Genomic DNA, 27,958 nt, shown 5'->3' with positions numbered 1-27,958 from the left:
TTACGTATATATAAATAGGCACACATGCATGTATATATTTAAGAAAAAGATGTTGTTTATATATTAAATATATTTATATGTAAATTAAATTATATGAATATAAATATATACATGTAAATATTTTCTAAATATATACTGTATGTGTGTGTATTTATATATACATAATAAATATACACAGTACACACACACATATTATGTAAACACTTTTATTTTGGATGCTATTAATCGTTTGACAGCACTAGCCTAAATGCATTGCATTGATTACATGTTTCTTCGATAGGATGTACATTGTTCAGCAGTTTCATGTCAGAAAGGTGAATTATATTTTTAGACAGATGTTACTCCCTGATTCGTGTATCATCATAACATGAACACTCAACATGGAAATACTGTAAGTATATTTTGTTCCTAAGAAAAATAGCAAGTGTCATGTTCTTTACTCAGCTGAGCTTGACTGTTAAGGCTTTGCTTTAAGGATTTTCTGTGCAGATTATTCTCTGAAAATGGACAACAACTACTAACTGGCAGGTCATTATAAACCATCTGCTGTCGTCATCAGCATGCATTGCAGTAAATGACTGTGGTGGAAATGTCATTTATGATGTGTCACAAAATAAAGTTGAAACACCGATCTGTTTATCTTGCAAAGGAATTTCTTTTCTTTCTTTCTGTCTATTCTTCTACTCCCTCTCATTCCTTTTTGTCAACAGCCTCCACGTCCTTCGTGCCAAAGATGAAGAGCTTTTTCTTTCCTGCTTCTTCTGCTGTCTTCATTTTAGCTCAGCCTATGGTGCCAAATTAGTCAGAGACTGTGTGATCATTCATCTTTGTTGGGGCAGTGTAGGATCTAAATGTATAACTATAGGCCTAATAGTTGACCAACTCTGGACAAAATTCCAAAACATAAATAAATGTAGTTATGACAGTTAACTATCACATACAAATATTTATTCAGAAGTCTTTCTTGCTTTAAAAAGAAATTATATAGCCGAAATATATATTGTTGATTGAATTGTGTCAGTGATTTTCAAATGAGCTCCAAAACTGCATGAAATAGGCTATGTATAACTTTTACGGTGTGTGGATGATGTTTTTATCTCTTTGTGAAGTTGGAACTATAGGCCTATTATAGAATTGGTGGTGGTTTTGCATCTGGCGATTTTTTTACATTTTAAAACATGTTCCATTCTGTGTTAAAACATTTTAATAGTCTACTTATGTGTGCTCAAGAATGTCCTTAGAATGTTGTTTACTTTTAAAGATTATTTAAATGCTTGGAATCTTTGACGCCTCGGTGCGATGGCGTCATAGCGCAAATAAGAGACTGTTCTGGCTGTTATTTGCGCGCACATTTTCAAGGATGTGGGCTACTGTAGCTGGCGATTATTTGCTCGCCGTTCCTTGCAGACGGATTTAACTCGCATTTCAAGATGACATCGGAAACAGGAAAACACGCCCCTCGTACAACTACCAATCTGCCGGACACAAACAAGTGGTCCGACGTTAGAAAGCAGTGGAACCGTCTGGAGAAAATAATCTGGCCCGTCGCTCCTGATGGCTATATCCCCAACTCTGTCGTCAGGAGCTTGGCTCCGTATCCAAAGTTCAGCAGTCCTTTCGCCAACAGGGGGCTCCGAATAATGGCACAAATAGAAGACGCAGCTGTCCGTGCGGCAAAACACAGACGAATGTTCAAGTATTTTCCGCTTAAAGAAGAGCAACTGATCAAGGAAGAAGGAGAAATCAGTTTTGAAAATGTTATAGAAATTGTGCCTGAGGAGATAAACATTACAGCAAGCTTGACATCACTTCAAAATGAGTCCGAGGAGACAAAGACAGGGACCAGCTTGACCCGAAGAGCTGTGCCCCAGAGCCAATACCTGCTCCAGAGCAGACAAAAGTTCCCACAGCAAAATGCTTCTTCTGTAGTGGAACTCCAGACGAACAGTTCTTCTGTAGAAGACCTTCAGATGAACGATTCTTCTGTAGATGATCTCCAGATGAATGCTGCTTCTGTACAGGAGCTAAAGAGCGAGGAAGATGGTGAGAAAGATCGGAGCCTCTGTGAAAAGAGCAATGCTTTTCCCACAGAGCAGTCAAAGAAAGTGAAGAGCTCCCAGAAGAAACTCCCAGAAGATGTGAGCACAAGGTTGCAGGAGGAGAAAGATGAGTTGCACCAGGAGATTAAGGAGCAGAAGAAAAGCGATACTACAAACAAAAATGCACATGTTCCAGAGATAGGGGCTCCGAAGCGGACCATGCGGCATTCCCCATTGAAGAAACTGAAGTCCTTTGTTCCACGTGTTCCTCTGCTGGGTGACAGAAGGCCTCATTCTGTCCTCATTTACCTTTACAGGAGATCAAAAGAAGAATCAGCTCATGTAGGGGTGAAGCGGGCTCCAAAAGTGGCTTAGACCACAAATAAAACATTTTTTTGTGCAAAATAAAACTTTTTTCTTTTCTTTTAATTTTCATCTCATTTATTGCAATACATGCCGAGAGCATGGTTTATACTGACCTCTAAATTCAATGTATTGTTGTCCGAAAACAATAATTCAACATTTTCAAGGAATAACGTGTGCATGAAAAGGCCCTAAAGCTAAATCATCAGGTCAAACAAAATCGCATGCATATTAGAGACATACAGATCAGAATTGAAAGAGCTGAAGTACTTTGGTGTCTAAATGAATTAGTCAATTAGAAATATATTGTCTTTTTCATTTAATAAAAAAGGTAATGGACAAAATAAAATGGACAAAAGTAAATGGATAGAGGTAACAACTAAGTGTTTTATTCATATAACTTTTTAAGAGTTACAGCATGCAACTGTTCTGAGATGAGAGAAAATAGATCATTTGTGTTCCAGAGATATGTCAAAATACTTAAATGTGAATCTTTTATAAATATATGGCTACAAATTCAGGTTTTCGTCACCGCCGTCAGATTTGTCAACTCTGTCAGGTCTGTCACCTCCATCAGGTGATTATTTTGATAATATTTAATTATGATATTTTATATTTGTTGAGGAATTGTTGGTCACATGGGAAAGTGTAATCTGTCTGCTAACGTGAGAATGTGTTTTGAAATGTTAAAAACATGTTGATTGCTGATAAAGTTTACTACACTTTTATTACACAGTCCAATGTGAAAAGCACATTTTAATAAAAAAGAGAAAAGTTGGGAGCCTGCATCAAAGCATAGCTCAGTAACTTAGTACATATAAGATTCATGAATGTATTTTCATTTATCTGAGTACAAGGTTTTATTATTATTTTTTGTATTTTTTTCAATTTTGCACCCTGTTTTGCCCAACTTCTCAAGAATCAGTGATTTATGATGTAAAGAACAAATTATGGGTTGTAATGTTGTCACCAAAAAACATGACAATTCATCCAATTCATCATTCGGTAAAGTCAGAGCAAGAATGTATGAAAGTTATTTATGTGTTCACATTACTGGAGTGCCTGCAACATCAAAGTTATTTATATTTACAATATTACATTACTGCAGTGCAAAATATCATTTAATCCTTTTAATGCTTTACCCAATAAATATCAGCTCATATACAGGTCTTTATTAGAAATAGTAGAACAAATGTGCACAATTAAACCTTGTTATTTTTAACCTTCAGCCCACTTATAAGTTCTTCTTCAAATATCTGACCTATTCAACATCCATCAGTCTGCAACGAGCATGAAGATTCAATGAGTTTCCAGAAGGTCAATAAATGGTTGTACACGATAAATTAGATCATAAGCTAAATTAAATCTGACACTTGAGAGTTTACTGCAGGCTTTAATGTTAATAAAGTTATCTCAAGCTCATTGCACAAGCATAAAAACTGTAATGTATAATACAGTAACTTTTAAGCTGAAGCTTATGTCATTGTCGGATGCAGCACAATGGTCCCAAACATATACTCTGATGGATGGCCAACTCTTTCACATGTTTCCTCAGTCGCTCCACTGCAGCTCTTGAGGGAGATCTTCAGTGTACAGTAAATAACTGCCGCAGGTTCTGGAACTGAATGTTTCAATTGCACAGGATCTTCATTCACTGGAATAGACTCTATATGAATTACTAAGAGAGATGATTTCATTCTCGCATTTTTATTCCTGCAATCTTTTTAGAGTCTTACTGCATGAGTTCAGTTTTAAATTCTAGGATGTTAGGTTCATTGTTTGCCCTTTTTGTGTAGCGTAAAGTAGCCTAAACACTCTCAGCCATTTTTAATGCAGCGAGTATCAAAAGAAAGACGTTAGGAATAAAGCTTTGTTCTGTATTTTTAAGACATGTTCATTTTCATTCCTGGCATTCAGCGCCTTTTGATCCCCAGCAAAGATCATGATCTTATTGCCATAAAATTTATAGAAATATAAATAAAAATGAGAACTTCAGGCATATTTAGCTAAGTTTTACATCACATTTTAAGGCAATAAGATGTTGCTATTAACAGGGGACTCGTATGAAGTTAAATAGTTAAAGTTGTGTAGCCTATATTTTTTATAAAATACCAATATATTGTCATACTGTATTTTGTATTATTTTTTCCTCGTGTTGACAAAACGAATAAGCACAGAGATAGACAGGAACACCATGCACCACCCCTAAAAAAGCCTAACTGAATGAATTAACCCTTAAAAAAAATAGTCGGCTACTATTGGTTTCTGTTTGATATTATTTAGTTCCAAAAACACAGGGTATTTTTATTATAAGTTTCTCTCTCTCTCTCTTTCCCCACCCCCCCCCCCCCCCCATCTCTCTCTCTCTGTCTTCATGTGTAGGCAAAGTGTTACATATTTAAAAATAGCCTACTACTACTACTACTATTTTATTATATACAATATATTACATTTAAAATTAATTAAAAAAATTAGAATATTCTAAATATTTCAACCTCTTCCTGCATTTGACAGTTTCTGAGTTTCACTTAACCTATATAACCACTTGGGTTCTGCAGCAGGACAATGATCCCAAACACACCAGCAAGTCCACCTCTGAAAGGCTCAAGAAAAACAAAATTATGGTTTTGGAGTGGCCAAGTCAAAGTCCGGGCTTAAATCTGATTGAGATGCTGTGGCATGACCTTAAACAGTCCTTCCATGCTCGAAAACCCTCCAATGTGGCTGAATTAAAACAATTCTGCCAGGAAGAGTGGGCCAAAAATTCCTCCACAGCGATGTGAAAGACTCACTGCCAGTTATGGCAAACGCTTGATTCCAGTTGTTGCTGCCAAGGGTGCCACAACCAGTTTTTAGATTTAGGGGGTAATTACTTTTTCATGTAGTGCCAGGCAGGTTTGGACAGCTTTTTTCCCTTAATAAATGAAATCATTATTTCAAAACTGCATTTTGTATTTACTCGGGTTCTCTTTGTGTAATGTTAAAATTTGTTTGATAATCTGTCTCTCTTAAGTGTGACAAATGTGCAAAAAAGAAAAAAAAAGAAAAGAAAAAACAGGATGGGGCAAAAACTTTTTCACACCACTGTGTGTGTGTGTGTGTGTGTGTGTGTGTGTGTGTGTGTGTGTGTGTGTGTGTGTGTGTGTGTGTGTGTGCGTGCGTGTGTGAGTGTATATATATATATAATTTATTTATAATTTTTTTAAATGTTAAAGGAGGAGCATATATTAACCGTTTTAATTGCTTTACGATTTTTAGATTTTGACATATCTATATACATTTTTTCCAAGCACTATAAAAAATGGTTTGCCCTTTGTAAACTTGCATTAATGAATGTGAAATTTAGGCTACGTAAAAATAAAATAATATTATATAATAAAACCAACATCCTTTAAAGAGCGATTGATATAATAACCCAAAATCACATGCTTATAAGATAATGAAAATGTTTTTTTTAAAATACTATCACAAATTTGTAGTAGCCTAATCTTGATTTCATTTTAATCCAGAATAAATGAACGATCAGAAGGAAGGATATCAAAGGCAGTTAAAATTATCTGCAAGAACAGATCATAAATCAGATCTGAAGTACACTACAAGTGCATATTCAATAAAATTAGGCACACTTTATTTTAACAAGGGAAGTGTATTTGATCTCCTTAGTTCATTTGCAGCGATGTCATTCCAGCGCTAGGTGGCAGTAAGTTGTGATCAGTGCTGTTATCATGACGGCCAGAGAGAAAAGAAGTGTTGTTGTCTTCCGGGTGCGGTGCTGTGATCTTTAGCACACAGTTAAACGGTAATAAACGGAGCTCTTTGCGTTCGTCTCTCCACCGCCGATGATTTAAGCAGTATGCTGATTCCCGCCGATGGATGTCACGACAAACACTGAGGAGGTTTTAGCTGAGGGCTTTATCCAGCTGCTTGAACTTGAGGTCTGAGCTTGAATCCTAAAACACATCTAAGACTGGAGAACCAGATTTTGTCTATCTCTCGAAACCTAGTGAGCTTCCTATCTAGACAGCATGTATCAGGCATCATAGCCGTGCAAATAATAAATAAATAAATAAATAAATAACAAATAATTATTTTGTGATTATGATGCATGCTAATTTTATACGCTCCTGTTCGAGAAATTGGATATTTGTGCTGTTGAACTTCATTTGGCCTGGGTTATAAAAATAGAAACCAGTTACCTAGTATTTACATTTACTTTATGCATTCATTTAAATTTGAACCATCTTAAATTTTAAACAACTTTAAAAAGATAATAAAGCCAATCCATTTTATTTGTCAGCTACGCTTCATGTATACATGCCACTTTTGTGCAAAAGAAGTGCACTTAAATGTATTGCATGCACACGTGTAGTGTACTAAAAATCTTAAAAGTATACTTAAAAACAAAGTGTCTAAAAACAATACGTTCAGTTTGCACTTAAGTGCATTCTTTTAAAATCTATTATTTCCATAATTAGTACTCTTTTTTTAAAAAAGTATGCTAAAGTGTGCTTCTTTTACGCTGGGGTAGTAATCATTCAGACTCTTTCATTCACAGCACGATGTCGGTTTCAGTGGAGAAGAGGGATGCGTGGTTCCCCCCGGACTGGGAGGATGACGAGCGGATGGCTTTCTTGTTCTCTGCCTTCAAAGAGAACCGAGATGTTGACTGCACAGACTGGGACGGGAAGATAGACTTCTGGAGTCCTCTGATCATCGATCACTGCAGGCGACGCGGATCGGTGTGTGTGAGTCTGCAGGAGCTGAATGAGAGCTTCAGGAGGAAGGGCTCTGTCCCGCTGGGCTTGAGTACTGTCCTTCAGAGCATGATCAGGTAAGTCACTGTCGCCTCGAGCAGAAAGTCGCATAGATCACAAAGTGGAATCAGCCCACACTGTTCAGATTTATTCTGTTGTCCTTCTAGAAACGAGAAGGTGCAGAAGGAATCAGACTTTGCTGCAAACGTAGACTCGGGCTGGTTGTCGTGGGGTGTTGGACTCTTGTTAGTTCGACCTCTGAAATGGACTCTGTCAGCTCTGCTGGGCAGCGGGAGAGTCCCGCTGGAGGAATCGTTTGTTGTGATAGACCTGGTGAAAGTAAGTGTAAAACTAACAGCATCAATGCTCATTTCCAGCCTTTACATAGACTACTGCTTGCTAAAATGTTCGGGGTCAGATTCATAAACAGAGCAAATTAGCATAAGAGCATAATCCCATTAAAGAACACTGATACACACAGACAAATCATTTCCATAATAATCAATGTAATTTAGCGTGAGCATGAGGGATGGAAACAAGCAGATCTGGTTATGATCAGGTGCATGTGGTCTACTAACACCACAAGCCCAAAAATGGGTTTTGGGGCATTAAATAATGACATGATAATAGCTGCTCTTCAAGTAACCTAACAAATACAAAGACATTCTCAAACACTTTTGGACCCCACTGTATATTGTTTATATGGCGTGCAGGTCGGATTTGAGCGTGGGCTGTTTTTCCTCTTGCAGGAAAAGGCAGCAGCACTTTTGGCAGCATATCGGGCTTCTCCTTTAGCAACACACTCTCTGCTGTCTTTCCAAGAGCTGCGTGTTCTCTCCTCTCACATCTGTCCAGATGAAAGCTCGCTCTGCCTGGCTCTGCTGCAGCTACAGAGAGAGAAACATGTCACCGTCTCACTCCATGAAGGAGAGAAGGTGTGTTTGAGGACAAGAGCGAACCTTGATGTACTGTAGCCGCACAGATTTTAGGGAAAGATGCATTTTGAAAACTCTGTAGCTAATAATGCAGAATTATACCATTTTTCAGTGATTGTTCACTTCAAAATCATTCAAAAGGTTTTATAAAATGTGGTATTTTTATTCAGCAAAGATGCATTAAATTCGCATGACATAAGTATAGAATCTTATTTCTGCCATGGGAAAAAAAAATTAAATATGACCTTTTTTACAGTACTTTTTTCTCACTGAGATATAAGAAAAAAAGGGGAAAAAAAAAGTACTGAATTTCGAGTATGTAAAATATATATAATTAAAAGGTAAATGTTACAATTCTGAGTTTTTTCCTCACAATTCTTGAGTAAAAAAAAAAACATAATTGCTTTAAAAAAGCAAAAAGTCATAATTGTGAGATTTTTTTTTCTTTCTTTTTTAATTTACGAGTTTTTATTTATTTATTTTGTAAAATTATTCCGTGGTGGAAACTGGCTTCCATAGTAGAGACATTTATAATATTACAAACGATTTCTATTTCAGATAAATGCTGCTCATTTGAACTTTCCATGTTCCAAAACCATGAAAAAACAAACTAAATCAGGGTTTCTACAATAAATTTGGAGCAACAGAACTGTTTTAACACTGATTCATAATAATAAATGTTTCTTGAGCAGCAAATCAGCATATCAGAATGAATTCTGAAGGATCATGTGACACTGAAGACTGCAGTAATGATGCTGAAAATTCAGGAATAAATTAAATCTTAAAATATAGACAACAGTTATTTTAAATTGTACTAATATTTCGTAATGTTACTTTTTACATGTATTTGGAGAGCATAGGAGTCTTCTGTTTAAAAACGCAACTTTTGAATGGATATGTATATCTAAAAACAGTCATGTTTCAACATTTCTTCAACCAGTCAGCGATCTAAACGTGTTGCTAAAATCACAGAGCACTGATTGGTTGATTAGTAACTTTTGCCACTTGTTTGTTTCTAATGAAACTTTTAACCATGTCCATGTATAGCTGGTGAAATTTAGTCAGGCAGGACAAGGCCGTGTGCCTCCCGTCAGCGAGGTGGACCTGGGCATCTATCAGCTCCAGCGCAGCGAGAAGCTTCTGGAGGAGAGGGTGGAGGTGTTGGGACAGGAAGCAGAAAAGTGAGCCAGTTCATCCAGATCGCATTGACGTTACTCCAGCCGGTGTCATTTCTGTGACATGATGGGTTATTACAATAGCGCTGCAGTTAAATTATGTGTTGTCTGATGTGCAGGTGTAAGCAGCAGGCAAAATCACTGCTTAAAGAGGGGAAGAAATCACAGGTATGAGTGCACTTTTTGTGTGTGCGCCTATTGTAATAGGCAAGAAATGCGTTTTAATGGATTGCCACCTTTTCCTGCCACAGGCCCTGAGGTGTTTACGTGGGAGCAAGCGGGTGGAGAAGAAAGCAGACCGTCTGTTCGCTCAGCTCGAGACAGTGAAGGGGATCCTGGACAGAATAGCAAACTCCCAAACGGACCGCCTGGTGAGACGCACAGACACACAGATGCACTGACCGTCTGCTGTGAGTGTGAACGTCACCCACGCCTCACCACGTCCCACTCCTACAAGCCAGCACTGTGTTGCACTTTTTTTCTGGTTCACATTTTTCCTGCAACACTGCTTAAAGCAGGAACTCCCCAGTTTTTTTTGTGTATGCCCTGAGAATATTTCTGTAATTTTCCAACATATTCACATGCGCATAGTTCTGTGTTTAATGATCACACGATATTATGATTGCATGATAATTCATATTCATTGTGATCATGATTTATATTGCTTCTCTTGATTAAGCATAATCATCTGCAATATTTTCCCACAGATTTTTGCTTTATCTTTTATTGGTATCATGCCTCCACAAGCACTCATGCTTAAGGGTTGCCAGATGTCAAGAGTTTAAATCCTCCAATCAGAGCTTTTTTTTTAAATAGACATATTTGTGGCCCAGTGTTTTACTTCATCTCTCCAATCTGACAACGCTTAAACAACGGAAAAAGTGCTGATGATCTGAAAATCTTGATCTTGTGCGGTTTGAAGGTATGAATAAATCTGCCATCAAACCTTCTCAGTGATGAAGGAATAAATCTAGACATGGGTCTCCACTATATTGTAATAACAAATGGCAAACAGAGTGGGATCTATAGACAATGGATAAAATTTCTATAAATTTCAATGGATGTTGGCCACAATTATTGGCACCCCTTGAGTAAAACATGTTGTTCTATGGTCTATGGTCAGATGAAACTAAAAAAGTTTTAATAATAATTTTTAGGAAAAAACGATTTATGCAGATTTATTTTCACATATATTTTATTTGCTCATATTTACCAAGGGTGCCAATACTAGTGGAGGGCACTGTACATTATGCATGGCTTACTGAAGTGTTTTGATACGTGTGAACAGGTGATGCAGGCATACCAGGCAGGTGTGGCGGCTCTGAGAATCTCACTGAAGGGTGTGACTGTGGAGCGAGCAGAAAACCTGGTTGATCAGATACAGGAGGTGATTCATCAGAAATGCATTGTATATGCTAATATTAATTAGAATGTCATTATACGTATTTTTAAAAGAAGTTCTTTATTTTCCATTTATGCTTTTTGCACAGTTATGCGACACTCAGGATGAAGTCAACCAGACTCTTGCCAGTGGAGCGCTGGATTCTGGTATACACGTTTTTCTAAACTATATGAATTTCCCAGATGGATTCTGTATATCAGCAACGTCTTTGCTTTACGTGCTATGATTGGTATTTCTGCCTTTCTGGCTACAGTTCATTAATGAATGACAATACCGTCACTGGAACAGTCTTTCCCATAAAGCTGCCTTCAAAACCCAATGCTTCATGTGCTCATAGGTGAGGATTCAGAGGAGTTGGAGGAGGAGCTGAAGTCATTATTGGAGAAAACCATCCCAGATAACGACGTGCTCCCAGTGGTCCCGACGCATCCTATTTCTCCTCCAAGGAAAACGGGTATCCTGGATGCTGACTTTGTCCAGTCTCTGCCCTCCGTGCCTGATTCCAGTCTAGGCATCACAGACGAGGAGCTGGACAGAGAACTAAGTCGACTTACAGTCTCTGACACAGGTTCCTTTACGTTGTCATTATTAGTCATATTTGAAAATATTTCAAAAATACTGATTTTGTTTTTCTGTACATATCAATACTGAAACATTTGGTTTCAGTACTCATTTATGCAGTATTGATACAACAATACCAATAGTTTTCTGACAAAAAAAAGCTTTAGGATTATAAGTGAATTATGATTTTTTTTTTTTTATTAATTATTTTTACTACTGCTGTCTTAAGTAAAATAACTTGTATACTAATTTGAATATACATTTTTATTTTACAGTGCATTTGTATTAAAATAGCAATGTATAGTTTTTTTGTCTTTGCAATAATAATCATATTAATTATATATTATATTTATTATATATTAGCTACATTTTAATGTTATGGCAGTTATTCCCTGTGGTGTCAAAGATGGAATTGAATATCTTTCAAACTGTTGTACCTAAATGAGAAATACCAGTATCTTGATAAAAATTGTGCTGTTTATTGATTCGACTTCATTAAATTGATTCAAGGGTTTTGTTTGAGGCCCTTTAGATAAGCTAAACATTAACATCTTTTTAAATGAATATAAATATATTTCACTGCTCTTTGCTCTTGTTGACTGTGTTTCTTAGTGTTTTCTTTTCTTTGCTCCTCAGTTGTGCCAAGAGGAAGTATCTCAGCTCACAGGAAGCTGGAGCCGGCACAGTGAGCGACCGTTGAGCACAAGCAGCCACTAAAATGGGTTAATCGCTATCCTCTAAAGAAAGCCATCAGATACAGTACTTGTGTGTCCTTGCATTGTAAGAAGCCCTACCAAGTCTTTATGAAAAGCCCTTATTCATGTTCGTAATGGCATGTCTATTTTTTGTTTTTTAAAGAAAGTTTTAAGAGTGGCCTTTTTGAGTTTGTAAAGTCTGTACAATTCTAATAAAACTACAAATTATGATGCCAAATAAAGAATATTCTGTGTGCGTTGTTTTGAGAAGTGAGATGCTCACTCAGATCTGTCTTTGCAAATTTATTAGTAGTAGTAGTATTTTTCTTTGAAGTGTATATTAAAATCTGTAATTTTAAGTATATAGCCATATTAATAAGTTATAAACACTGGCAGAAACTGAAGAAAATTATTATTATTATTATTATTATTATTTTTTGAGGTTGGTAAGAATATTGTTTCTGAAAGAAGACACATTTTCTTATCAAGTCTGATAAGAAATCAGTGTTAGTATTTATTTAAATAAGTGTTTTTATTTTATTTATTTTTTATTTTTTTATTTATTTACCATACTGTCAATTCTCTCATCTATGTTTACTAATTCTCTCGTATGTATTTCTTTAGACATTAAAAAACCTAAGTATTTCACTTCAAATTTAACAGGAATGGATTAAAGTGATTTTTTTTTTTTTTTATTAAAGTGATTTGAATTGACTTCCGATGTTTACAAGTGACGAATTGGAAACGCAAGAGGACGTCAGAGCAGCAGTGTACACGCAGCTTCCGGAATTGACACGCATGCGCACTGGCCGTTCTTACTGCTGAGCTGAGCTGTTGCTCGGTAACTGCCGGGAATTAGCGGCTTTTCTCCGCCACATTTGAACTATCATCACTGCCAGAGGAATTAAAGTTCCATATTTATGTGTTCACCGAGAGGATTTCAATCATAGGACGACTGAATTCATAAAACACAGAGGATGGCTGTATTATTGACGCATTCGTCCCAGATGTAACGTTAGCCGAACGGTGAGAACATATTCCTGCGTTCATACAGATGTTTATCTGACCAGAGGATAACACTTCTGACTGCGTTAAATCTCTCCAAAACCTTACAGACCTACTTTTAACTATCAAATAGTCATCCGTTTATCATCGGAACTGTCCTCGGCCTGAGCAGACGTTAATTGTGGTTGCGTTTCAAAATCTAGTGAGCTTCCTTCCTAGACAGCACTAGGTCATGTTCCTATCGTTTATTATGAGATGATGAATGCTATCTGTGTAGACAGTGTGATCTATCGCTTAGGTATCGTGATAGACATATGAACGTCTGTCTTCAAGTGAACTTATGAACTGTGAAGCGTTTTTTTCACTTCCTCCTGTCAGGACATGCCACGTCTCCTCAGCGCACCTGAACACGTGTGAAAGCCCCTGATGATGAGGATGAGGATGAAGGTGAGGATGGCTTGAAATATGACGTCATGGAGGAATACACCTGTACAGAGAAGCAGCTGGTGGTAAAGGTTTGATTCGTCCTCTTCATAAGCTCTTCATCCACTCCAGCAATGGGAAGGCAAGTACAAAACTCAAGTTATTTGAGAAAAGGGGTTGATGTGAAATGTGATGCAAGTAATAATGGCTAATACATTCTTTCCTTATTTATTATAAGATGTTTCTCCTGCTTGACACACCTTTAAAGTCAGCGTGAAATAAGAATAGATGTTTTTTGCTTTCAAAATGCACACTCCTGGTCTGATGGTGAATGGTTTGTTGGTGCAGACTAGTAAACTTTAAACAACACTCTGACTTTACAATGTTTTCTTTTTTATCTCACAGTGCAAAAAAAAAAAAAAAAAAAGCTAGAATTGTGAGAAAAAGTTGCAATTACCTTATTAGTTTTATTCTAAGTTTATTAGTAATAGGCTTCCTTAAAAATCCACTTATCTAAGTTAAGTACAATTTAACAAAGTGAACAAGAACATACTTGATTTCTCATTGTAATGCAGTTTTTTTTAATAGAAAATGTATTTATTTATTTACATTGTCACTACTTGTCACTGCACTGATATTAGCATAGCTGTGTTCATTTAAAGGGATACTCCATCCCAAAATTAAAATGTTGTCATTAATCACTTACCCCCATGTCGTTCCAAACCCGTAAAAGCTTTGTTCGTCTTCGGAACACAATTTAAGATATTTTGGATGAAAACCGGGAGGCTTGTGACTGTCCCATAGACTGCCAAGTAAGTTACACTGTCAAGGTCAAGAAAAGTATGAAAAGCATTGACAGAATAGTCCATCTGCCATCAGTGGTTCAACCATAATAATAAGAAGCGAAGAGAATATTTTTTGTACACGAAGAAAACAAAAATAATGACTTTATTCAACAATTCCTCTCCTCTGTCTCTCCAAATCAGCGTAGCGGCATTTTGGCAAATCTGAGCAGTACACAGATGGCGTACGCTCTTCTGTGTCAGCCGTGCTGGGCCCGCGCTGCGTGGCGCTGCGTGGATGAGTTTTTTTATTTATAAGAAACAGCATATCCTTGTGGTGCGGCTGACACAGAAGAGTGTACGTCGCCTGCGTAATTCTCAGATTTGTCAAAATGGTGCTATGCTAATTTGGAGAGACACAGAGTAGAAGAATTGTTGAATAAAGTCGTTCTTTTTGTTTTCTTCGTGTACAAAAAATATTCTCGTCGCTTCATATTGTTATGGTTGAATCACATATGACAGATGGACAATTCTGACGATGACTTTCAAACCTTTAAGGACCTTGACACTGTTATTTATTTGGCAGTCTATAGGACAGTCTCAAGCCTCCTGATTTTCATCCAAAATATCTTAAATTGTGTTCCGAAGACGATTGAAGCTTTTACGGGTTTGGAACGACATGGGGGTAAGTGATTAATGACAAAATTTTCATTTTGGGATGGAGTATCCCTTTAATGGAGCAAAAACAACATATGCTGAAAAAAACACCACCAGCTGAAATCCAGTCATTTCACTTGCAAATGATTTCGCTAAGCAGGTCATGTGAATTCATCACAGTGACCAATAGAAAGCTGCTTGGTTTGAAAGTGACCTTCGTGTGAGCTGTGCTTCATACCTCACTGTACTAATGACAATATACAATTTTGCCTGTAAAGTTTTGCAAATGGGACTGACAACACCTTAATGGGTCTTATTTACCTTAAAATAATACTTCATTTCAACATTTACTCTCACAATTCAGTCTTATGCAAAGGTTGCTGGGAGCAAAAAATCCACCCATGCATTTTCAGTTCCACCACAAAAGTAAACTTCCCCGCATATTTCAGTCAACCGAACATGTTGCTTTTAGCTCAATTGAACGAGCACCTAAAATCATTTTTTCTAGTGCATGTCTTTCCTAATTTTAGCCAAGCTAAGAGGATCCAGTAACCATAGTGATAGATTTCTCATCATATTTTTACCCCTCTCTACAGGATTAGCATTTCCTGCCTGTTTCCAGCATCCTGGCACTTCAGCCTGTCTCCGGTGGTTCTGCCGCGGTTCCTGTTGCCTTCCTTCAGGCAGCTGCTGCTGCTGGGTCTGTTGGCTGGTGTGATGGGGCTGCTGTACCTGCTGCTGGTCACAGGGAAGGGCCAGTACAGCTGGTTACGAGAGGACAGACACATCCACACGTAAAAAGCCTATCAGTTCTCATCAGCTGTGTTATTTCTGTGATGCATCTAAGGAAAACTAATCATCCTAATGGATGTGTCTCCGCTAGACGTTTGGGTCGGGTGCCGGATATGGAGGCCACAGACACCAATAACCCCAACCTGAACTATGGGCTGGTGGTGGACTGTGGCAGCAGTGGCTCCCGTGTGTTTGTGTACACCTGGCCTCGGCACAACGGCAACCTGCATGAGCTCCTAGACATCAAACAGATGCGAGACAAGCACAGGAAGCCTGTAGTGATGAAGATCAAACCAGGTCTGTGTGGGAATGAATTATGGTCCTTGCACACAGAGTCTAAAATTTTTCCGAAATCATTATTTTTTTTTAAAAATATTTTTCATCCTTTCCTGTCAAAATGCTTGCTATGGATGCGAAAATGCAGAAAATCGAACCTGATGCGAATTGTTTTTATGACGGATGAAAATTTCAGAGGCAGTGTGTAAAGAGCGTTAATTTTGTCAGCTATTTTTAATTTAGTCTTAGTCTTAAGGCCCGTTCACACCAAGCACGATAACTATAAAGATAACAATAAAGATACAGTTCTAAAAATTGTTAACAATATTAAAGAATAGCAGAGTCCACACCACTACTATCATAGAGAAACAATATCATTGGAATCCCTTTCAGAATGATTTTTTCCCAGCTGATGAACGATACAAACATTGACAGCCAATCAGAATCAATCCTGCCTTAACGAGCTGGAGAATTTAAAGCGGCAGAAGCGTGTGCACGGAGAATAAACAGATGATATTGTTCACTGGTGTGGACGTTAATATCTTTATCTTTGTAGTTACCGTCCTTGGTGTGAACGAGGCTTTAGTCTTGTGTCAGTTGTAACTTTTAGTTTTTATCATATTTAGTCAGCTTGTTCTGTTTTAGTTTTAGTCAACGTGTAGTCGACTAAATGTCTGAGCATTTTAGTCTAGTTTTAATCAGTGGAAACTATTCGTCCTATTTTCGTCTTACTGTATAAAGGTTACAGTTTACTCAAACACATAACTATAAATCGTAAATCCAGAGAAACTGTGAATTTTCAAGTGGTCTCTCAATTTTTTCCAGAGCTGTGTGTTTGAATAAATTCAAAATGAATATGTAAAGACAGCAACTAATGAAATGTTTATATTTTTTTTAATGAATTAAAGTAGAAACCAATTTATATCATTATAAAGTTATTATAAAAATTAGAGCAACTAATACAATTTAAATTTAAATACGCACTGTAGCTGATATATATCCAAATGATTTGGTATATCAAATTGAATCAAATCAAGAGCTTGTTGTTCGAATACTCAGCCCTACAAGTAACACTAGTTTCTGTTTGTTCAGGTATTTCAGAGTACGCATCCACACCAGACAAGGCCAGCGACTACATCAGCCCTCTGCTGAGCTTTGCTGCTCAGCACATCCCTAAGAACAAGCACCAGGAGACACCTCTCTACATCCTGTGCACTGCAGGAATGAGAGTCCTGCCTGAAAGGTGTCTAGTCACACACTCACACAAATGCACACCTTATATTATCTGCATGCTGTGGGACAGCTGCAGCATGTGGTAAGATTGTGTTTGATTGCAGCCAACAGGAGGCCCTGCTGGAGGATTTGCGGACTGACATTCCTGTTAATTTCAACTTCCTGTTCTCCGACTCCCATGTGGAAGTTATCTCAGGCAAACAGGAAGGTAAGACACCTCTGAACCTCTTCTAGACCACCTCTAGAGTCATCAGCTCAAAAATGCAGGGGTTCATTTAAATGTCACACAAATCCACATTAACGTTCAAAAAGTTTGGGGTCAGTAAGATTTTTTTTTTAAATATTCATCCAGGCTGCATTTATTTGATCAGAAATACAATAAAAACTTTAATATTGTGAATTTTTTTCTGTTGTAATATATTTAAAATGTAATTTATTTCTGTGATGCAAAGCTGAATTTTCATCATTACTTCAGTTTTCTATGTTGCATGATCCTTTAGAAATCATTCTAAAATTCTCATTTGCTGCTAAAGAGACATTTCTAATTATTATCAATGTTGAAAACCGTCATCCTGCTTAATATTTTTAAGACGGTGATGCTTTTTTTCAGGGTTGTTTGTTGAATACGTTTAAAACAGCATTTATTCAAGTGTCTTTACTGTCACTTTGGATGAATTTAATGAATCTTTTCTGATTAAAATTATTATTCAGTGGAATTCAATTTTTTGTTTATTTTTTTTATTTATGTATTTATTTTTATTTTTTGCAGGAGTATATGCATGGATAGGTATCAACTTTGTCCTGGGACGATTCAATCATGTTGAGGATGGTAAGTGATATTGTGCCGTTTTATTTCTCAAAAAAAATATACAGCCCCTAGAAAAGTTGTTTTTCATCTACACTTTCATTTCTATTTTTTTGTTTGTTTGTTTTGTTATATTTTCTGTGCTCTTGTTTCTCAGAACATGAGGCAGTGGTGGAGGTGCAGGTTCCTGGCAGTGACCAGCAGGAGACGCTGGTGCGCAAGCGTACGGCTGGTGTATTGGACATGGGTGGCGTCTCCACTCAGATCGCATACGAAGTGCCCAAAACTGTAAGCTTTGCTTCTCCACAACAGGTTATTATCTATGAAAATTTCCCGTATTTTTGAAAGCTGAAAGTTTGGCTTTGTCCTTCTCATTCTCTCATTCTTGTTCTCCTGGTGCTCTGTGGTCCATGGCCCAGTGCAGTACAAGGCTATGGTGAATTTGCTGAACTGATGCTTTGGATTGAGATAAGCCTGCTGCATGCTCATATAGCAGCATGGTGCTTAAGCTCTGAGAACAATACTAATCGCTTTTCAACAGTTATTTTTTAAAGGGGACCAAATTCAGTTTTATTTCTTATTCTGAAGTCCACTTACAATATAAGGTTTCTTATACCAAAAATATTGTACAACACACTCTTATTGCAGTTTGTATCATTGCAGTTTGTTTTGGTGAATTGGTGGTGTATTCATTTTCTGTCTCATTCAGATTGATAGTTATACAGTCACATTCAGGCTAATTCGTACAATCTAATTTGTACAGTCTAATTCAGATTAGTTTCATTTGTGCAGTCTCATCCAGTCTAATCCATGCAATTTCATTTAGGCTAATTCGTACAATCTCATGCAGATTAATTCATATAGTCTCATTTGGACTAATTTGTACAATTTTATTCAGACTAATCTGTAGTGTCTTATTCTGATTAATTCGTACGGTCTCATTCGCACTAATTCGTACGGTCTCATTTGGATTAATTCGTACGGTCTCATTCGCACTAATTCGTACGGTCTCATTCAGATTAATTCAGACTAATTCGTACAGTCTCATTCAGACTAATTTGCACTAATTCGTACAGTCTCATTCAGACTAATTCGTACACCCCCCCCCCCAAAAAAAAATCATGTTTTAGTGTTGGAAAAAAATTATACCGCTTCATATGCATTCTCCTCCAATTCACTACAACATAAAATAGATGTTTTCTAATGAAATAGGGTTGTTGTTTTTTTTTTTTCATAAGATCATGTCTTCCCTCTCTGACCCTCAGAATTAATGCCCGTTCACACCAAGAACAATAACTATAAAGATAACGATATTAGTGTTCACACCAGCAAATGATATCTGTCTGTTTATTCTAAGCACACGCTCGTCTGCCGCTTTAAATTCTTGAGCTAGTTACAGCAGGATGGATTCTGATTAGCTGTCAATTTTTTATCATTCATCAGCGGGGGAAAAAATGTGATTCCAACAATATTGTTTCTCTGTCTTTATCGTTATAGTTGTGGTGTGGACTCTGGTATTCTTTAATATTGAGAATGATTTTTAGAACTATGTCTTTATCGTCCTTGGATGTGAACGGACCTTTAATCAGACAGGCTGTTTTTCCTGCTGTACTTTAAGGCTTCTATATATAAATCAGAATATACTGTTTATCTACTTTTATTAATTATATGGCCCCTTTAAACAATATTTGATCATTTAATTGAATCTCTGTAATTTAGGGAGAGTTTCATAATCTAATATTAGCAATCCACGAATTTGGGGTGTGTGTGAGTGCGTGCGATTTTTGTTTTGTTTTGTTTGTTTTTTTCTGAATGTATTAACTGACTTAATTCTGTATGTGCAGTTGATTTAGAGGAAAACTGCTCAGCCCACATCCTGATGGCCTCTAATCTGACATAACAGGATGCCACAGAAATCAAACACAATCCAATTGAAGTGTTCAGTGTTTTCGTCATGTACTTTAGTGTTTTTCTGTGTCTGTAGTATAGCATCTGAGCTATTTAAAGGAATGTTCTTGATCAACACATGTTGAGCTCAATTGTCTCGCCTTCAGATTGTCTCGTCTCATAGACTTCCATTGTAAGTGCATTGCTCTAAATGTTAATTTTTACTGAGGGATGAGTCACTAATTTTCTGTGGTAATCAACAACATGCCACACATGCTTTTGATAGAGCTCAACTTGTTCTGAACCCCCAACATTCCTCTAAATGTCATTTTACAAATATGATGCTGCTTCTCACTTCACTTGCTTTGCTGCCTCTTTGTTTAAAGAAACATGCAATTTCAAGCGCTCTTCAGAGTAGATCTGTTGATCTGCAATTTTAGAAGATGCTCCAAATGTTGAACCTCTGTTAACATCTGTTCTCCACAGCAGTCTTATATTTCTGTCTGTGTGTTGCTGTGTGCTATCAGGAAGAGATAGCCAAGAATTTGCTGGCGGAGTTTAACCTGGGCTGTGATGCTCACAGAACAGAGCACGTGTACCGTGTTTATGTCTCAACATTTTTGGGTTTTGGTGGAAATGCGGCCCGCCAGAGATATGAGGAAAACCTCATCAGCACCACACAAATCCAAAACAAGTAAGATCAAATAATTTTTGAAAATATTGTTGAACATGTGGTAGACTACCTTTCAAAAGTTTTATTTTTTATTTTTATATATACATTTTATTTTCATTCATCAAAGATGCATTAAATTGATCAAAAGTTTGAGTAAACATTTATTTAAACATTTACAAAAAAAAATTCTGTTTCACATAAATCAAAGAATAAAATGCATCACATTTTCCACAAAAATATGAAGCAGCAAAACTGTTTTCAGCATTCATAATAATAATAAAAATAATGATGATAAATGTTTCTTGAGCCTCAAATCATCATATTATAATGATTTCTGAAGGATCATGTGACACTGAAGACTGGAGTAATGATGCTGAAAATTCAGCTTTGATCATAGGAATAAAATGAAATTTGTATATAATTTACAAATATTTGTTGTGATTATGTACATGTATTTCTATAAATTATATGAATTATTTTTATATATAGATTATAAAATATTTTATATTCTTGTATATGTTTTTATATTATGATAAAATATTCCAAAATACTACTGCATTTACTGTATTTTTGATTAAATAAATCCAGCCTTGATTAATTAGAAAAATGTAATGGAAAAAAATTAAACATAACAAAAAACTAACAAAACATCAACATTGCAAAAAATGTACCAACCGCTAAAAAAACCTTACCAAACACTAATGTTAAAATAACAACTTACGTTTTAGCCTTTTGATGCTGTTCAGTACTAGCTATGTGTATTTTTATTTTTTTATTTTTTTGCCTAAAAACATTTAATTTATTAACAATAACGTGTGGCGGCTTCCATGAACATTGGTCATGCAAACATCAGATTAGTGTCTGTTTATTCTGGCTGCTTGAACTGATTCACAGTAAAAAATGTGGCTAAGCTTGATTTAATGATTTAGAGGTTTTAAATGAGAACCATTATTAAAACGCCTTTGTTTTAACACTTTTATTAATATTGTGAATATTTGATGTCAACCAACATTCCTTGGGAAGTTCTCATCCATCACTACTGTCTCTAGGCTGCTGGTTCAGCATCAAGGAGAGAGCGCAGACTCGCCCATTCTTGACCCCTGTCTGCCAGCTGACCTCCAGGACGAGGTGGGTCCTCAGGACCAGAGAGTTCACCTGAGAGGCACTGGAGACTTCGACCGCTGCCGTCTGCTGCTCCAGCCGTTCCTCAACCGCACCAACGACACCAACACCTCGCTGAACGGAGTCTACCAGCCACCCATCGACTTCACCAACAGCCAGTTCTACGGCTTCTCTGAGTTCTACTACTGTACCGAAGATGTGCTGCGCATGGGAGGAGACTACAACTCCACCAAATATTCCAACGCTGCTAAGGTGCACTGACATTTTACGATATGTTCATGCTGCTCTTTTTCAATAGAATCAAAGCTCACTGTGGCGGTCAAGCTCCAAAAAGAGAGGTCACTTCTGTCTGTATGGAACAGAGCAGCGTGAACATTCTTCAAAATGTCTCTCTCTGTGATGCATAAAAGAAAATTAGAAGAAAGAAACAAGATTTCTGTTACAGCAAGTGTTTCATTTATATTTTTCAACTTTTAAGTTTTATTTCAGTAATTGACACAGGATATAACAACCTTTTTGGGGGATTTTTGTCCCAGCAGGTGGTGTTCCCAGTCAAAAATGACCAGCTTATAAATTGTTTTTACTGACCTTATCCTTTTCATTTCAGAGTTACTGTGCCACCCAGTGGAAGACTCTGAAAGAACGGTTTGATCGAGGACTTTATGCCTCGCATGCTGATCAACATAGACTGAAGTAAGTTTAAAATACAAAACTTCTATTAAGGCAGCATTGACTCATTTTCTCGTCAGTACAAAGGTGTATGGTAGAAAATACTACGTCAACAGTTTGTAAATAACGTAGTGTCAGTGATCAGTTTGGAGAAATGAATAAACGGGCTGCTCCTCTCCTCCTGCAGGTATCAGTGCTTCAAGTCTGCGTGGATGTATGAGGTGCTGCACTCAGGTTTTGCGTTTCCAGCGGCGTACGAGAATCTCAGGACGGCCCTGCTGGTGTATGACAAAGAAGTGCAGTGGACACTAGGAGCCATTTTATACCGCACACGTTTTCTACCTCTAAGGTACAAACATATACATACCAATATATGTAATTCTAATTTGAAAAAAAAAGAAACATCTTTCTTTTGTGTACATTTCTGATGTGTTTTCTGGTGTTTTGGTCTGTCAGGGACATCCAGCAGGAGAGTCTGAAGGGCTCTCACTCTCGCTGGCATCGCAGCTTCTCCTTCATGAACAACCACTATCTGTTCCTGGCCTGTTTTCTGGTGGTGGTTTTGTCTATTCTGCTCTACCTGCTCCGTCTGAGACGCATACACAACCGCTCCGCACTCCTGCGCAGTGCCTCTTCATCCGTCAAGTGGCTGGAGGAGGGCCTGGGTTCACCAGACCTCCCTGTTACCCTATAGGGCCTGCACCCTGTCAATCAAACAATGGGCCAATCACTGGAGGAGACGCTCCTCTCCAATGATTTGGTTTTAAAACACTTTGTCATGGTTTTGCATCCTATCAAGTCTTTCTCCAACAGTCATCATGTCAGCTTCTCATTGGCCAGTTTAGCATTTTCACAGAATATTTTGCAAGGGATTCTACATGACATGTACAGTAAGGCCAGTCAAGCTTTGGCGTAATGTGAAGACGGTGAAGACTGCAGCTTGGGAAAGGACTGCATGGCTGCCTCTGATCAGCTGTGATGTTTGGTTGTTTATTTATTAATTGTCTGAGGGACGCTGAGGCTGCCTTTTGAATTTCAGTGTCACTATCATTGTGAAAGAGGACATGTGACTATATATGTGTCCGTAGTCTAGACAAGGTTCTGCCGGCTGTTGCCTCGACTCAAGACTGTACGCATAATTGAACATTTATTTAATGTTTTGGTTGTGCCAAAGAAAAACAGAGTGAGATTCATTTTAAAAGATGAATATTAAATGTTTTTACCACTAAAACCTTTTCTCTCTCTCTCTTTCGGTTTCTGTTCAGTACAATAGAAACTCATGTCTTGGAACTTTTATCTTGGACACTGAGGTTGGACTACGCTGATATTGTGGTAGAAAGCGAAATCCCTTTAAAATGTAAAAACACCAACCACAATTAGAAAGATGTGGCAAATTTATCAAATGATTTAGGTTCACTTTTTTTTTTCTACCTTAAAACACCTTTCCATGAATTATGTTTCCATGAACAGCACTCCATGGAGGAATGTTGAGAGAGAAAGAGAAAATGGCACTTATTTTTATTTTTTCTTGTTAAAGGTAGATGGTTTCAATGGTGAATATTACAGTGTTACAGTGTCAGAATTACTGCTTTATCATTGGTACTGTTTATTGCTTGTCTGTGAGTGTATGTGGGATTGTGAGCATTGATTTGATTTGATTTTCATTTTTTTAAATGCCATCACCTATAATTTCTATGACTTTACATTGAGGTGGAGCTATAAATGTTGTTATTTAAACTTGTAGAGCTCCATGATGAGAATCAGTGCAATACATTTGGGGGTTAAAATCACATCTTTGCATGCCAGAATTCAAGCTTACAGTTTATAAGTTCACCCACAAATAAATAGTCATGTTCTTCCAAACCCATATGGCCACTTCGGTTTGACTAAAACATTCTGATGAATGTATTAGTCACTAATTTGCATGCAGTTACACTGAATTGGATCAAGATGTAAAAAGCACCATACATTTTTTTTAAACCATTGCACATATGACTGTGTACTATATTTAAAGTATGAAGTATTCTGAAGCCAAACAATAGCTTTGTGTGAGTAACAATACTATGACCACAAATTGAATGGGCAGTATAATGAGACTTCTGTAGTGTTGGTTTTTTTTTTTTTTTTTTTTTTTTTTTTTTTTTTTTTTTTTTTTTTGGTCATTTGACAGTCACAGTTCTTATTCACTTTCACTATATTGAAAATAACTAGTACATTTTTTCCGAGATACACCATTTGCGTTCCATAGAAAGAACATCTGATGGATTTGGAACAACATAATCACTTAAAGGGACAGTTCACGTAAAAATTACGTGAAAATTCTGAAAATGAACTGAAAATTCTGTCATCATTTTCTCCTCCTCACTTGTCTCACCCTGAGTTTCTTTCTCCTGATGAACACAAAACAAAAAGATATTTTGATAAATGTGTGTAACCAAACAGTTGCTGGTATCCATTGACTTCTAAAATAGTTTTTCCCCCCATACTGTGGATGTGAATGGGGACCAACAACTTGAGGGTGATTAAATGATGACAACATTTTTATGTTTGGGTTAACTATTAATTGAACTAAATTTATACTTTTTTTCTTCTTCTTCTTCTTCTTCAGTGTACCATTACTGTATATTAAAATGTTTTGGGGGCTTAATTAGGATGTATTATGACAGGATGCCATTGACAAATGACAAATCTTGCATCTAAAAGTCATTTGGAATTGAAGCGGTGTACACTGCTCTGATTGAATGTGTAGGTCCATGTATTTCAGTGCAAATTCCTAATTTCTCGTTGAGATATATAGTTGAGTATCATCAGCATAACAATGGAAAATAATTCCGTATTTTCTAATAATATTACCAAGGGGCAACATGTATATTGAAAATAGCAGAGGACCTAGGACAGATCCTTGTGGCACTCCATATTTTACTAGTTAAATAAACAAAGTGGTAGCGATCGGACCGATAGGATCTAAACCATCTTGAAGCCTGCCCTTGAATACCCGTATAGTTTTGTAATCGATCTATGAATATGTCATGATCTTTGGTGTCGAACGCCGCACTAAGATCAAGTAAAACTAGCAATGAGATGCAGCCTTGGTCTGACCCAAGAAGCAAGTCATTTGTAATTTTAACAAGTGCAGTTTCTGTGCTATGGTGGGACTTGAAACCTGACTGAAAATCTTTATATCACTTTTTTTTTTTTTTTTTTTTTGCAAAAAGGAGCTGATGTGGGGTTGGTGTTCACGTCTCTCTTTGGAGAGTCAGTCACTGCTGTATAATGTTGGTGTTTGTCAAGCACAGGTACCATATTCACACAAACTGTTAAACAAGTTTGCACGCAAAACATCAATTCCTTCAATATTGCTGTTGTCAGAGATAAAGATAAATTAAGAATTAAATGGTGTTTGGTGTTTTGTTCCTCCAAATGGTGCTCGCTAAGTGGAAAACACATATACGTTTATTGAAAAAGGAGTCTTGACTAGAGTACGGGACTAAGTATTGAGTTCTTCATGAGAGGACTTTGTGTCAGTGGTTTATTTATGAGAGGTTAAACCCTTCTTGTTTTCACTTCTCAGAGCTGTAAAGAGTGACTGACCCCTGTTTTCTCATTCTTGTGTTACAAACCCGAGAAGATGTTAAATGGCTGACCATGTGGTCTTCAGCTGTCTGAGATGGCTATATGGAAACTAGGTTTGTTAGTTCCTGTAATAATAATAATAATAATAAAACATGTTGTAGGACCTTAAGTCAGTACAGCCTATTGAGCAAACTTTTCCTCATAGCTATGATTTTATTTGCAAAAAATAAATAAATAAATATGGTGTCTACCAACACATTCTCATGACGAACTGTTGGTGGTGAATTCACATCAATTTGTAGGTTTTTTGAACAATCAGCTTGTGTGTCACTGAGTGTTAGGGGTGGGTATTGTAGATAATTTTCTCAAAATTGTACCCCTACTTTTTGTACGACTCAAAAAGAAAATCAGAAATTAATAAAAAAAAAAAAACTGAAGTATTAAAATTAATAAATCTAAAAGAAAAAGGGAATTGGAAAACAAATGACAAAAGCATGTAAAATTACTGAAAAGTTAATTAAAAGTATGACTAAATACTGCAATAAATAAATTCTGACTTAACACTGTTTGTCATGCAAATACTGCCATCACTAAAAAAAAGTTTGCATTCAATTTAGCAGCCTATAAGTGATAACAGCAAAATTAAAAATAATAAAACAAAATAAATAAAAAAACTGCATGACTAAAAATAGATCTATATAGTGAATTTATGATTTTATTCTTGCACTTAAAGTATGTAAGATATGTACATGTGAAGCAAAGTTTTTTTTTTTTTTTTGCTCACCAAGACAGCATTTATTTGATCAAAATATGGTGAAATATTACCATTTATATATTTTAAGATATATTTTCTGAATTTTCAGAATCATTACTCCAGTCTTCAGTGTCACATGATCCTTTAGAAATCATTCTGACATGCTGATTTGCTGCTCAAGAAACATTTCTTCTTATTATTGATTATTATTGTTAATATTGAATTTTATTCAGAATTCTTCAAGGAATAGAATGTTCAAAAGAGCAGGATTTATTTAAAACATAATCTTCCGTAACATTATAAATGTTGAATAAATCAATAAAAATTAAGTATCTTCAGGTCCCTGCATTTTATAAATGTATCCTTGCTCTCCAGCATTATTCTGCGAAAACAAAGTGCATAATGAAGTGCATTTATGGCCTGAGTCAGTGGGAATGCGGGTGCTCTGCTGCGGTGGGACCCCGGCTCCCATTTCATCCTGGGAACAGGACACTGCTGGTGAAAGAAACAAAAAACAGATCTGTGCAGCTTTTCCATGATAACATTGTTCTTTATAAACACATTCATTCTGAGAATAAATGGACTGACTTTATTCAGTGAAACATGCATGAACTATTTCTCTTAAATAAAGCCGGCTATATTTAAATAGGCCTATTTTAAAATCATGTGATGTGACTTGATGTCAATAAATAGCTTTGACAAATATGTAGCTGTTCAGGAATCTTTATATTCTGTGTTTCTTAACTCATTTGTCTGTAATCCATTTGTCTTTGCGACCGAAGGTCATGAATTGGCCTAAAGTGACAGAATTAGTTGTCAAGCAAGTGTACATTTGTCAGACTGAGACACACACTTTTTTTTATTTTAAACATTAAAAACCTTACCAACCCAAAACTTGTCACTAGTGTATTGTATGTATTAAATAATATTTTAGGACACACATCAGGCCTGAACTGAAATGAGCACAAATGTACAGTTTGAACATTAATAACTTCTATCCATCTAGGAAAATCCCCCAAAAGTTGCTCTTTAAAAATCTGAGATATTTTAAGAAACGTAGTTTCCGATTAGTAATGCCCAAACTACGATGATCAAGCGCTGTCTCTGACATAATAAATCAGAAGATCCTGGAAAATATAATTATCTACGAGTGATTTGTGTTATTTAGTCTTTGTGAGGGGTTTAGTTCTTAAGAGCTAAACAATGAAAAGTTTTAAAGAGGAGGTTTGAATAAAGTCCTAGACCGTTTTTGTGATGTGACCTTCATATAACAAAAACTAAAAACCTGAAACCAGTTTAACAAAAATCAACCACTGACACAACATTGTGCTTTATTATTGGTAAAAGGTTAACAATGCATACAGTACAAGCTATATTTAACTA

General features: G+C 36.6%; 2 protein-coding genes across 4 annotated transcripts; both read left to right on the top strand.

Annotated features, from left to right (window-relative positions):
• The first annotated feature begins 6,142 nt into the window (after positions 1-6,142).
• LOC109057904 (charged multivesicular body protein 7) lies at positions 6,143-12,169 on the top strand. The gene is made up of 11 exons (XM_019075128.2): positions 6,143-6,337; positions 6,958-7,233; positions 7,324-7,495; positions 7,906-8,091; positions 9,139-9,272; positions 9,386-9,434; positions 9,518-9,637; positions 10,555-10,653; positions 10,757-10,814; positions 11,006-11,236; positions 11,866-12,169. Exons 2-11 carry the CDS (start codon positions 6,962-6,964, stop codon positions 11,916-11,918), a joined length of 1,374 nt encoding a protein of 457 aa, XP_018930673.2. The 5' UTR covers positions 6,143-6,337; positions 6,958-6,961; the 3' UTR covers positions 11,919-12,169.
• Positions 12,170-12,685: 516 nt separating this feature from the next.
• Positions 12,686-26,110, top strand: entpd4 (ectonucleoside triphosphate diphosphohydrolase 4). 3 transcript variants are annotated; one of them, XM_042730200.1, is made up of 14 exons: positions 12,686-12,950; positions 13,308-13,494; positions 15,388-15,585; positions 15,675-15,880; positions 16,952-17,102; positions 17,197-17,300; positions 17,862-17,921; positions 18,055-18,209; positions 20,312-20,478; positions 21,507-21,831; positions 22,187-22,272; positions 22,436-22,597; positions 22,705-22,949; positions 22,985-26,110. In XM_042730200.1, the coding sequence occupies exons 2-13, from the start codon at positions 13,487-13,489 to the stop codon at positions 22,940-22,942; spliced, it is 1,860 nt and encodes a 619-aa protein (XP_042586134.1). In that variant the 5' UTR covers positions 12,686-12,950; positions 13,308-13,486; the 3' UTR covers positions 22,943-22,949; positions 22,985-26,110. The 3 variants fall into 3 exon arrangements, with proteins under 3 accessions (XP_042586134.1, XP_042586135.1, XP_042586133.1); XM_042730201.1 differs by having other exon boundaries at positions 12,687-12,950; positions 18,055-18,185; positions 22,705-26,110; XM_042730199.1 differs by having other exon boundaries at positions 12,687-12,950; positions 22,705-26,110.
• Positions 26,111-27,958: the final 1,848 nt, after the last annotated feature.

This window comes from Cyprinus carpio, chromosome B8, assembly GCF_018340385.1.
Source record: "Cyprinus carpio isolate SPL01 chromosome B8, ASM1834038v1, whole genome shotgun sequence".
Taxonomy (NCBI): Eukaryota; Metazoa; Chordata; class Actinopteri; order Cypriniformes; family Cyprinidae; genus Cyprinus; species Cyprinus carpio.
Note: the sequence above shows the minus strand (reverse complement) of the source record. Positions and strands in the feature narration are given on the sequence as shown.